This window comes from Phacochoerus africanus, chromosome 16 (assembly GCF_016906955.1).
Source record: "Phacochoerus africanus isolate WHEZ1 chromosome 16, ROS_Pafr_v1, whole genome shotgun sequence".
NCBI classification, from domain to species: domain Eukaryota; kingdom Metazoa; phylum Chordata; class Mammalia; order Artiodactyla; family Suidae; genus Phacochoerus; species Phacochoerus africanus.
Genome location: NC_062559.1, coordinates 42,624,559 through 42,637,921, shown reverse-complemented (window position 1 = coordinate 42,637,921; position 13,363 = coordinate 42,624,559). Strand labels below are relative to the sequence as shown.

The 13,363-nt window shown below is 42.2% G+C and overlaps 1 protein-coding gene across 1 annotated transcript in view; it reads left to right on the top strand.

The window, feature by feature from the left end:
- Window positions 1-396: 396 nt before the first annotated feature.
- The window catches only part of ZNRF2 (zinc and ring finger 2), a 107,781-nt gene continuing 94,814 nt past the window's right edge, over window positions 397-13,363 (top strand). The window contains exon 1 of the mRNA XM_047762895.1: window positions 397-926. Coding sequence (XP_047618851.1) covers window positions 464-926 — 463 coding nt within the window. The 5' untranslated portion in view covers window positions 397-463. The remainder of the gene's footprint in view (window positions 927-13,363) is intronic.

Below are 13,363 nucleotides of genomic sequence, written 5' to 3'. Positions count from 1 at the left end.
CAGCCGCGAGCCGCCGTGGGAACAGGAGGATGGCGGCGATAGCGGCGGCCGCCCGGGAGGAGGCGGTGCCGAGGCCCCGGGCGCAGAGCGCGGAGGCAGCAGAGAGCGGCAGCGGCTCGTCTCGGCGCCCCAGAACCGAAACCAGCTGCAGCCGCGCAGCCACCTGAGCCGCCGCTCCCGCCAGGAGCCCGGGAGCGGCGCCCACGGGAGCCGAGACCTGTTTCATCTCCGCCTCTTCTCGTCTCCCGCGCCCCCCGTCAAGCAGCCAGTCTTGCTCGCCGCCCCCGAGGAGAGCGCGCCGGGCGCGACCGCCCCTCGGGGCGCGGGGCGGCGGCCCTGGACGTGCGGACTTCTCTCTGCGCCGGCCCCGGCGCCTCGGCCCTCCCCTTTCGCTCCCGCGCTCGCTCCCGCCCTCCCGGCGCTCCGGGCGCCGCGCGCGGGCCCGGCCCGGGGCAGGGCGGACATGGGAGCCAAGCAGAGCGGCCCGGCCGCTGCTAACGGCCGCACCCGTGCGTACTCGGGCTCGGATTTACCTTCCAGCAGCAGCAGCAGCGGAGGGGCCAACGGGACCGCAGGCAGCGGGGCGCGAGCCGCGGCCGCCGGGAGATTGCCGGCTCAGGTGCCCGGCGCGCACCAGCCTAGCGCCTCCGGCGGCGCCGCGGCGGCCTCGGCGGCCCCGCGCAGCCGCTCCCTCGGCGGGGCGGTGGGAACCGTGGCGTCGGGGGCCCGCGCGGCGCAGTCCACCTTCAGCATCCCCAATAGCAGCAGCGGCCCGTACGGCTCGCAGGACTCGGTTCACAGCAGCCCGGAGGACGGCGGCGGCGGCGGCGGCGGCGGCAGGGACCGGCCGGCGGGCGGGGGCCCCGGCGGGCCGCGCCTGGTGATCGGCTCTTTACCAGCTCACCTCTCGCCGCACATGTTTGGAGGTACGGTCCCTTCCCTCCTTGGCTCCCGGCTCCCGCAGGCGGCACGTGGGCCGCGGCTGCGCTTATTTTTACCCTTCTCCTTTCCTCCTTCAGCCTGAGCGCAGGCGGGTCGCCTCGCGGCCCGGCCGGGTCTGGTCACCCCTCCTGGGAGCGGGGGTGGGGGGCGGGAGATCGCCCCTTCGCCCCTGCAGCACCGCTGCCGCGCGACCCTGGCGTTTGGTTTTTAAACACCGCGTGCACCTTCACCTCAACGCGACTCCCCGGTACAGTAAGCCCTTGTTTACCCCCGGAGGTGAAGGGAGCGAGTGCTGTTTTAAAAACAAACCGACGCAACAGCCCTGGTGCTTGCGGCTTTTAGTAGCAGGAAGTCAGGAGAAGACCCGTTGCTAAATGTAGTTCTAACTGGGGACTCGAGTGGCGAGCAGTTTTTAAAGGCCGAAAGCCAAAGGGTCTCAAATGAACAGAAGAGTATTTGAGAAAGAAGGGAGTTACTGCCTTTGGAGTGACTGTTAATATACAACTATAATTCTTATGTCTGTGTAAATAGTCCCACCTACTGCGTACACTTTAATTGGCTGGATGTGTTAATGAAAAGTATATTTTTAACCCCGGTAAAGTGTTACCTTGGGTAATGGTTCGTGTGCGTCCTGGTGAAAAGAAATTGAGAACAGTTTCTTAAGGAGAGAAACTAGTCATTATCACAACTCTGCCTACAAGATGCAGTAAAAAGCCTAGTTGCTTTTGAAAAGCGATGTTCAGTGAAGTTCAGGGAAAGACACTTGTGCAAAGTGGAAATTTCAGTAGCAAACAGGAAGAAGGGTGCACCTGATCTGAGGAAAGTGAATTCGACCTCTTCAGTGATGTTTTATGGTGATCTCCTTTTTGTCAGTATGGGTAATGCTAAATGAATTAAAGACCCTCTCCCTTCCTGTTTCATGAAAAGAAGTCAAATCTGGTTAGGAATGAGAACTATAGACGAAAAACATTTCCGTATCATTGATTGCATTATGCATCATAATACTACTTACATTCACGGTTGAGCCCAGATGAATCGTGAAAATACCGTCTTCACCTTTTTTGTGCCTCTTTTACTCTCGTTTATAAATGTGAGAAATGTGAGTAGGTAGTTGGTGGAGTGGAATGTTCAATAATGTTCTGTGTTATCAACATTCACCTTAGCATAAATTAAACATGGGAATGACATTTAGTTTTTCCATCTTTTTAGTACTGCTTTACATGTTCAAAATATACAACAACTCTTTAATTACCTTACTTCAGTTGCTTGTTATAAAGTGACTTTTACTATGTAACTAAAAATACTGACGTTTCCTAAGTTTGGCCTGTAAAAAAAAAAAGCCTTCATTGAGAAAAAGAACCAGTGTTGTCTGTACTGTGATTTGATCATAATTAACACAATTGAAGGTACTGGAGTCACCACATCGAAGAATAACAGAAGGTGGTTTCTTGAGGATGGAAGATTAGTGCAAGAATAAAGGCTAAGCAAGTTTTTTTAACTATCTTTTTTTAGATTGAAATTTGTATTTAGCAGTTATGTATGTTTAAAAGCTTGCTGAAGAATGAGAAAAGGTTTTTCAAATTAGTAGCTCTTATTTCTTCAGTGTACTGATGGACTGTCTTAATTCACTTTTTAAAAGGGCTGATAATTTCTTTTAACAAAAGGTATATCTGTGTGGGTTTATTTTCCTAAAATAAATCCATTCCATTGAGAGCAGGGGGCAACTGCTCTTAATTCCTGGTGAGATAGTAAAGGAAGAAGACGTAGTTGCTGAAAATTGGAGGGGTAAAGTATTTATCTGTCTAAATTCCTAGGTGTGTACACTTCATCCTTCTAAAACTTTTGGGGTTAGGATGACTGGGGCCTAGTGGGAGAATAGTGACACCCAGCCCTTGTGGCAGCCTTTCTTACTTAACCGGGCCTCTGTGGAGAATGGAGCTGTCATGGCTTAAGGCCTCTATTGTATGCAATTAATCAGCTCTTCTGTGCATGTTGAATGTCTCTAGTTATGTATTATTCTTGGGAAATTTGAGAAAATAGTCATTCAAGTCATCTGTGTTCAGTGGTTCACCTGAGGAACTAGTTGAGAAAGTTTGGAAGAGGATCAGAGAAATTAGCTGTTCTTATTATATGATGGGAACAGATCAAAATGCCAGTACCTTAAATCCTAGTTAAAACAAGGAGATAGAATACACTTGGGTAAAAAAGCGTCATTCTAGCGGCATTTGCTTTAATGAGATTTTTACCTGTAATTCAGTGGATGGGCTCATCAGGGAAACTTACATAGAAGCATGTTTGTCATCATCCTGAGATTTAGGGAAGCAGATGATGAATCGTATTATTTTACAAATTAGGCCTTATTATACTTCCTGTTGACATAAGTTTTTGGTATATACCATAGTGTTAGTGTGCTTATTCAATTAAAAATTGTACAAATGTTGGACATATGTAAAATAAGTCCATCTGAAAATTGAGAAAAGGAATGTTTCTGACTTAGTGGAAAGTTCTTTCTGTAATTTTATAAAACTTACTTTAATTGATGTTCATATTATCGGCTAATAGGATAATATGGTGCTAATAACATTCAAAATTATCATTCTCTTGTGGGCTGTCATGTAATTTACAACATTTATAAACACTACCACTTTTTTATTTTTTAATTTAGAAGTCTGGCAAGTTGAATTGTTCCATCATAATGAATTAACAAATTAAATGAGGTTTTCTGTGTTGGTTTTATGCTTTGCTCTCTTTGGGACATGCATTTTGGCTATAGTCATTTTTATTCTCTAGAGAACCAGAAAAGAAGTGCTTAATTCAGATATTTCAGTTTACAGGAATTTCCTAGAATTTCTTCAAACTGAGTTGTATATCAGAATATGATTATAATACATAAAGGAGTTTTTAGGTCAAGTAGGGTTTTTTTTGGTTATTATTTTCATTCTGCTGAGTTTAATACTATTACAGTGAACAGAAACCTTTTCTTATTTATCACCTTTGTTTTAAAATGGTCTTTAAGGGAATAGTCTAATATTTTAGATTTGGTGCCTTACAGAACAAATTTTTTAGCTTTATTGTACATGTACATTTTTTCCACTATCAAGTTGCTAATGTTCATAAAATCAATTATTACGGGGTGCTAAAATAGTGTTTAATGATCCAACAAGGATAGTAGAGGTAAATTGAACTATAAAATTATCCCACTCAGCGAAGATCATTTCTAGAGAAATCATGTGGGCTTCTCTTATAGTGCATCTATGAGTCTGGAAGTGAAAAGGCAAAATGAATTAACGTAGACAATTTCTTGATGGTACTGGGCTGCTTTTGGCCTCCTCCTAATTGATTGGCTTGAGTTTGAGTGTGTTTTGTTCATGAGTATTTCAGTAGCCTGCTTGTAATTCTGGGGCCTCCTATTACTTGGGAAACATTCTTCCTTTTATTGAAGGAGTGTAGTTATCTCTTAAAATTGAATATGTTAAATAAAATTTGTATATCTGGGCAGACTTATTTCAAGTCTTCAAGACAGATGTGGGTTTTAAGGTGTTAGATTATCTGCATTAACTAACTATTGAATTGTGCTCAGTCGTCACTTCTAGTATCTGGTGCCAAAGTGTTTGCATTGAGTATATTGTGATTAATCTACTTTTTATTCCTAAATGTTCTTATATTCAATTGAAGACTTTTATGGGGTGATAGAAATGACTACTTCTTAAGAAAAATGGCTCTTCTAACCACCAGCCCCCCATCCTCCTTACCCCCCCCCAAAAAAAACCCCCAAGAAGTCTAGTGGTTAATGTTTCTCACTTGTAATCTCACATACCCTTAAACACTCCCTCGTGTTGTATGCTGTGTTATGCTAAAGTGTGAATTCTGTTACGAAGTTTCTGCTTTGGGGATGTTTTGAAAGGTCTCTTGACTGCTGCCAGGTGGAAGTAAAGAAAGGCGTGGTTTGTGTTACATGGGCAATGAGAGCTGCCTCACCTAAGTAAGTACTTTTGATGCTTTGCTGGCTGCAAAGCCAGCACTAATAGATAGTGCCTCCTGTATGTTCCCCCTTCTCCAGCTTGATTGCTTTGCCTGGAAATCAGTAAATAGATTCCTATTTATTTTTTGTTTGCTGATAACCACTAATTAGATACCTGTTTTTTCATCTTTATTATTTATCTTTTGTTTATAAGGAGAATTGCCTTAATACACTTAGATACACTGGGTATAGGTACAGTTGGGTGTGTTAGCAAATGGATTAGAAAACAAGTGGATTAGAAAACTTTAGGTAGCAAAGTACTTCCTAAATGTTTTAATTTTGCATGGATGTACTTGACTGGCATTATTACTTAAGTTCTATACTTAAGTGTTTATTTAGAGATTGGGGAAAACATACCCTTTGTGTGAACAGAGCCTTCAGAAATACCTTAGTTTGTGATTGTATTAGTTTTCTGTACTGCTTATTTGCTGCCTAAAACAACACGTCTTTATGATCTTACAGCTTCTACGGGTCAGAAGTCTGGGTGCAGTTTAGCTTGGGTCCTTGGCAGGACCGATTGTCCGGGGAAGACTGGTCTGGGGAAGGGTCTGCTTCCAAGCTCCCTCCCTCCCTCCCTCCGGCTGTGGGTAGAAATCATTTCCTCATTGTTGTTAAACTCTGGGCAGCGGGCTTCCTCAAAGCCAGCAATGAGAGACTAGCAAGATGGGCTGGTGCTACATCTTATGTAAATAAGTACACGTAATAACACACAGCCCATGGCCTTTGCCGCATTCCATTGGTTATAAACAAGTCACAGGTCCTGCTCATACTCAAGGAGGAGAGAATGACAGAAAAGTGTAAATATCAGGAGGGAGGGACCACGTGTGGCTGCACTGATTATAGCCTTAGATTGACCAGCTAAACATGCAACTGTTCTAATTGTATTTTTGAACTCATTATTTATTTACTTTGAAGAAGTTGTAATAGTGTATGTGATAAGAGTTGCTTTAATAACCATGAATTGATTCCCTTCTAGGGGCTTGGCGTTATAGTTGTCAGGGGTACCAATGAGGGGCTTCTTCCTGTTCTTAGCTCTGAGTTGAATCTCAGATGATCATATACTGAAACAAGTGCAGTAAATGCTTTGTTGAGGCATCAGTGCTAGAGCAGTCAAGTAATACCTCACAGAGGAAGATAACATTTGAACTGTGTTTTGAAGGATTTAAAAGTTTTATGGAGGGAGGACACTATAGACTAAAGAATCCGCAAAAGTCTTGCCTTCGATAGGGCATACTGAAGAGATAAATATGCCTGACTTGTAGGGTGCAGGGAGGAATTTTGAGAACACACAACTAGAAATACAGACTTCAACCAGTTGTTGAAGAATTTTACAGTGATATAAGTTTGTTTGTTTGTTAATTGTTGTTGTTGGGGGGGGCGAGCCTGGGACATGTTGAGATTCTCAAGCCAGGGATCGAACCCGCGCCTCAGCAGTGACCCAAGCTGCTGCAGTGAGACTGGGTCCTTAACCCACTGCACCACAGAACTCCTCCCTAACCACATTTTAAAGCAGGGAGGTATCATGATCAGACTGTGGGGTCAGCCTTTGAAGAAGCATACAACAGCCCTGATGATGATGAAATTGCGTGTTCAAGGAGGGGAGAGTGAGAGCGGGAAGATAAGCTAGGACTCTTAGAATGTAATTGCTGGAAGTGCCTACATTGAAATTATGGCGTAAGTGAGGAGGAGGAAAACTTGGATTTGACTGCGATTTCTAAGGTAGAACTGATAGGATCTGAGAACGAGGATGTGTGGCGATGTCATTAACCAGGATGAAACATAAAGAAGAACATGTTTCAGGACACGGTGATGAGTTCTTTGGGCTTGTTCAATTTTGAGTGGCTGTAGGATTTCCATCTAGAAGCATCTGTTAAGCAGTTGGAAATACAAGTTTCTCATTTGGGCCATTACAAAAAAATTGAGAAATTGTCAATTTTCATGTTATAGTAAAGCCGAAAAGTGGTAAGATTACTGAGGAATGGATTTAAATTGAGGAGCAAGCCTGGAATCCTGGGGAGCAAGAATTTGGAGAGAGAGGCAGAGTAGGAAGCCAGAAATTAAAATTGAAACATAGGAAAAATAAGTTGTTTTAAATGTTTTTTTTTAATTGTAAAAATAATGTGTTCATTAGAGAAAACAAAAATGCGGAAAATACAGAAAAGTACATTTAAGAAATTGCAAATCACTTGTAATCCACTTGTAATCTTACTACCAAAAGTAACCAGAATAAAATGTTGATGTCTATTTTTCCATATATATGATTTAGAAAATCTGGAGCAGTCATTTTATATATAATAGTCCTTTAATTTTAAATCCTGATGGTCTAATATAAGATTTTAAAGCTACAGATTTCCCTCCAAATCTTTTAGGTGAAAGCCACAAATTTTGAAGTATTTAGTTAACATTCAGCTAAAAATATTTTCCAATTTCCCTTTGTGATTTCTTCTTTGATCTGTCAGTTACATATTCTTTGATAACACGCTCTACTTCGTCACTTTCTTCTGTCATGTTAATTTTTTTTATAACATGGTTTTCGATGACTGCCCAGTATTCCAGAATTCATTCAGTAAGAAGCTAATGAGGACCTACCTTGCTTTGCACTGTCCTAAGGATACAGAAGTGAAGAAATTAGACCTACCTCCCTGCTTTCATGGGCCTTATGTTCTACCTGGGGGAGACAGTGAGCAAGCAAAGTATATAGTGTGTCAGAGGGTATTGGAAGTGATGGAGAAAAATGGAGTGAAAGGTAGAGATTGTAGGGTGGAGGCCTGAGGGATAACCTCACTGATAAGGGGACATTCAAGCAGAGACTGAGGGAGCAAGTCCTGAAGGGTCTCTCTCGGGGAAAAGCAAACCCAGGCAGAGGACCAGTAACTAGAAAGGCCCTCAGGTGTGATTGTAAAGAATGTACCTGATGGGTTGTGGGAACAGAGGTGAAAGGCTGTAGGAGATTTGAGAGGAGGGGATAGGACAGAATCGTGGAGTGCCTTATAGTCATTGACCTGGTTTTTAAGAATTGTGTTCTAGAGAAAGGTGGGGAGGCATTAGCGAGTTTTTTGAGGAGAAAAATGGATACATTTTGACTTGGGCTTTTAAAGCATTGCTCTGGTGGCCATGTGGAAATAGACCCCGGAGAGCACGAGTCAAACAAGGAGGCGGAACCCTTGGCAGAAGTTAATGGTGGCTTGGAGAGGGTGGTGGCGCTGGAGTTGGTGAGAGGTGCCGGATTCTGGATATCTGGGGTTAGGTGTGGAGGAGCGAAAGATTTATCGATGTCTATGCAGAAGTTGCCCCTCGCACAGCCTGGTGGTGAGGGGTGCAGATCCCCTGGGCCGTCCAGCCGAGGTTGTCGCCGGCCCTCCGAAACAGCGCTTCCCCTGTATCCAGCCCTGAAAAAAATCCATGTACAATTTAACTCCCACAGTTGAAACTTGTGTTGTTCAAGGGTCAACTGTCGTTTGTTTGCAGTTCGGTACTGTTAGACATACTATTGCTGTCAAAATCCTGCATGCATTTTTTTTTTTTTTTGGCCCCTCCCGAGGCATGTGGAAGCTCCCAGGCCAGGGATCCAGCTGGCGCCACAGTTGTGACCTCCGCCACATCTGCAGCTAAGCCCAATCCTTAAACCCACTGTGCGACAGAGGAACTTCTGTGACATGCAAATTTTTATATTTCTCTGGTGTTACTTCTTAGAAATTTATCAGAGACAAGAATCGTTAGAACAAAAAGTATACATTTGTTCAAGGCATTTGATCTTTATCACCAAATTGCCCTTCAGAAAGGGCAGCTTCTTCAAAGCAAGGTATGATTTTTAGGACTATCTAACTCTTTTTTTTCCTCCCCATGAAAACCAAAGGTTTTTTGTTTTTTGGCCACACCCACAGCATATGGAAGTTCCTGGGCCAAGGACTGAATTCACGCCACAGCAGCAAACCGAGCCACCACAGTGACAACCCCAGATCCTTAACCCACCATGCCACAAGAGAACTCCCAAGTGAGGGTTTTTTTTTTAATTTTTTTTTTCCTTTTTATGGCTGCGCCACAGCATATGGAAGTTTCCGGGCCAGGGGTTGAATCAGAGCTGCAGCTGTAGGCCTGTGCCATGGGCCACAGCAACGCCAGATCCAAGCCACATCTGTGACCCACACTGCAGATTGCAGCAATGCTGGATCCTTAACCCACTGAGCAAGGCCATGGATCGAACCCTTGTCCTCACGATACTAATCAGGTTCTTAACCTGCCGAACCACATAGGGGCTTCCCAAGTGAGGTTTTTAGTACAAGGTCATGTTGGTAGGTACATTTTGAATAATATCTGTCAGGATCATTGCTCTATTCAGTGTACTCTCTTTTTTTTAAAATAAATTTAGTCTATCAAAAAAAGAATAAGGACATTTCATCATTTCAGTGTAATACATTCTGACTATCTTGTATACCTTAATTTTGTATGAATTGTGATTAGTTATTGTGATTAGTCTGTGACAGTTTATTAATTTATCCTTCTTATATTCATGTAAGCTGAGAAAAAGAACAAAGAACTATGTATAGATACACATAGGATCCTTAACCACTAGGCCACCACAGAACTCCACTTTTTTCATTTTAAGTTAACGCTATTGAGGAATATTTTTGTTAATTATATTTAGATTTTTTTTTCTTTAACCTGGGTGTCACTTTAAAGTGTAGCTGTAACAATTTTAGGAGGTAAATTTACTGTTGTTCTTGGTACTCTTTTTGTTATTTCTAGTGTTAACCACCAGTTTTGCATTGTGGTCAGAGAATCTAAAGATCTTTTCGGCTGTGCACGAGAGATACACAACTCAAAATAACATTAAGTGGAAAAACAATATATTGTCTGAAATTATTAGAAAGGAACTATTCCTAAAATAGTTCATAGAACTGCAAGAACTAGTTCAGGAACCCAGGGTCCCTGGAGCTGAAATTTAGCAATTCTGTTGGTGTGTGTGCCCACCCACGCCCTGGCTTCTTTTTGCTTATTACCTAGTTTTATTCTCTTATATTGATTATAGGCCTTCTATAAGCTGATGGCCTGCAGGCCCACCATTCCAGCCACATGTCCTCTGAGTGGCCTGAGGGCAGTATTTGCCTCCAGCCACGTGCATCTCCCTAAATCAGTCGCTGATGTGCAGGAGATGGCATGCCCTCCTGGTGTGTCCAGGCTGTAGCTGTTACCACGGGGGAGAGTTTGGGTCCTCAAGTCAGGCTGTCTGCATCGAGTCCGTCCATACTATGTGACCTTGGGCAAGTTATTTAACCTCTCTGTACCTTAGTTTTCTCATCTCTAAAATCAAGAAAAAAATAGTTCATGTTTTGTGGTATTGTAAGGCTTAACACAATCTATGTAAGTTATGTTCCATCTTCATATTTTTAACGAACATTTGAACCTCTATCAAAATGAAGACGTTCAGGACTCATATCCCTCCCCATTCTCAGCCCTCTTCAGGAAGACCATGCCCTTTACTCCTCTCAACTTCTCAGATTTTGCAAAAAATCGCAGAATTTTAGTTTCAGTTTTCATTATGTCTTCTACTTCTAAGAATCCCTCTTAAATATTTGCATTAAGCTTTATGATGCATTTACTGTGTTAGTCACATGGTAAAAACTTTGTTAATATCCAGCGTTCTTCAAATACATTTTGTATTTGAAAACAAGGCTAAGGGTCACCAAAATTATTGTTTATTTAAATCGTATATGGAGTTCCTGCTGTGGCGCAGTGGGTTAAGAATCCGACTGCAGCAGCCCAGATTGCTACAGAGGCATGGGTTTAGTGGGTACAGAGAGATCTGGCGTTGTCGCAGCTGTGACTCAGATTCAGTCCCTGGCCCAGGAACTTCCATATGCCATGGGTGTAGCCATAAAAATAAATAAATCATATATAAAAATTTAACTGCTCCAGGAAGAAGTGTTATTTTTTTTATTTGTGTAAAGTAAGTTTATGTAAATTGAATTTTTGAACCCCCCAAAAAAAAGTGTAATGTGGACTCTACAAATGGGAACACAGAGTTGTCTTAGAGATAAAATTATGCTGTGCTTAATGCATAGCTCATTTTTTCATAACCATTTGTGCTCCACAACATTCATAATCAGTCTGAATATGTTTTGTGGGTGGTTGGAGTTGGTTGGTGAGAATTTAAGGCAGGTCAGTCTTTCTGTTAAGTGTATGCTACTTCTCCAGGGAAGAATCTGAAAAACTTAGCATTTCTATATTGTATGATCTAGTGCATCTCGGGCAATCCGGATGACGTGGCATTTGATAAATGGAATTAACAGCTTGGTGTTGTGATACCCTCTGGTCTGAGACCTCCATGGTCTTGATTTGGAATTTTTCAGATTTCCTGTCTACCTAACACTTTAAGCACGTTACCTCTGCTCACCTTGAAATCTCTGCTCCTTGATAACTCCCAGTGGCCCACTCTCCGCCACCTTGCCACGTAAAGAGTTCTTCAGAGGAGTGTTGTTAGTTTCCCTAAGGAAAAACTTAAATGAAGAAGACTTAATATCAGAGACTCCTTTTAGTGTCTTTTAAATATTCAATACCATTTCTTTTACGTAGTAATTGAAATTGTGGATTAGGACAGTGATTTTACACGCACCAACTCATTTGTGTCTCATAAGAATTTGTAGGGTAAATAGTTTCTTCAGGTGTTATTTGGAGATGAGCATCAGAAATTAAATGAACTACCTGCAGTTGTATTTTAAGTATTATTTATTCGGTATCTAGTTGTAAAGTATAATTAACTTCTCCTAATTCAGCGTCCTGTTTACAGTTGGCTGTTTTTCTTTTCCTGCACAATTAAAAATTTTTTTTGTGTAGTTTTGTATGTAAACTCCAAACCCTCTCTGAGTTGTATATATCTCCTCTCATTTTGTTCATAAGCTAATGTGTTCTATGAATTTCATCTTGTTAAATCTCTTCTGGGGCCTTCTGGTCAACTCCATTCTGAATTAGTTATTGGATGGGGTCTGTGTCATTATCATTCCGAAGGTTTCATTTGTCTTCGAGGTTAAATCTCCTGGTTCCTTGGTCTCATGGCTTTTCTTTCTCAATACCCTCCACTGTTTTTAGTAGAACACAATCTTCTATGTCCTGCTGAGAAAGAATGTGTGTAAAGTAAAAGACATTGAGACTTCAGTGTCTGAAAGAAAATATTTTATTTCTCTCTCCAGTCTTGATTGGTGGTTTGACTTGTTAGAGGATTCTGGTTTGGAAATGATTTGTCCCCAGAATGCTAAATGTGTTACTCTGTTGCTTTCTGGCTTCTGGTGTTGCTGTTGAGCACCCCTGTGTCATTCTGGTTTTTGACCCTTTGTGTGAAACATCTCTTCCCCCTACCCCCAACCCCAAGCTTGTAGGATGGTCTTCTACCCTAGGGTTAGAGAGTTCCATTATTCTGTGTCCTGTGATGGGGGTGTGTGTTCATCTGCTGCTCTGCGTATTTGGCAGGCCCTTTCATTCTGCCAACTCTTGGCTTATATTTTGGGTAGTTTAAAAAAAATGTTTCTGGGATTGTTTCTGCTTCCATTTTCTTTTCTCATTATTTCACTCTTGGACACTTAAGAGTGATCTTTTGCTTTAGCTTTTATCCCTCTCTTTTTAAAATCTCTTAATCTCTTTTTAGGAGTTTTTTTTCCTCCTAACTTGAACCGTTTAGTTAATTTTTGTTTCTGTAATCTTTTTTACTTTTCAAAAGCTTTCTTTTTATAATGAACTTTTTCATATATTCTATTCTTGTTTTGTGAGTACAGTATCTTTTTCTAAGAATAGTAAAATGTGTTTTGTGTACGTATGTATCATGCATATATGCTTTTGCTTTCTCTTGATCGCTCACTTTCTTCCCAGGTGCTCCCTCTCTTTGGTTTCAGTCTTTCATTAGGTTCTTCCTTCAAGTGTTTGGTGGTCTTTGGCTGGTTACTCATTCTTTAAGACACCGGAAAAACCAATGGAACGCTTTCTTGGTGGGGGTGGGGGTCCATCTTTCTGGACTCTTTTCTTAGGAATAGTGAATTACTAACTTTTTCTCTTGGCTGGTCATACTTTTCAGAATGGCTTTTCTCTTTCCTTGCCTGGGGACATTCTTTTTTTATACCAGTGTTCTAGGAGCAGAGTGGGAAGAAAGTTGGGAGACTTAACATTCAATATGGTACTTTTATTTACTCTTCATGTTCAGTATCAATAGGTACCTCTGCCATTAGCTATTCCTGTTGCCCCATATCTAGAAACTTCCCTCTAAGCCAGGGCTGGCAGGAATAGTTGCCTAGTTGTTCAGTCAGGGAGGACAACTGGGCGACTCTCACTGCTTCTTACACAGACCTGCACCAATTCTTTCTCTTTGTTGGCCCTCCTCTGCCTGCAATTCTTATGCCTGGTGTAAATCAGGTT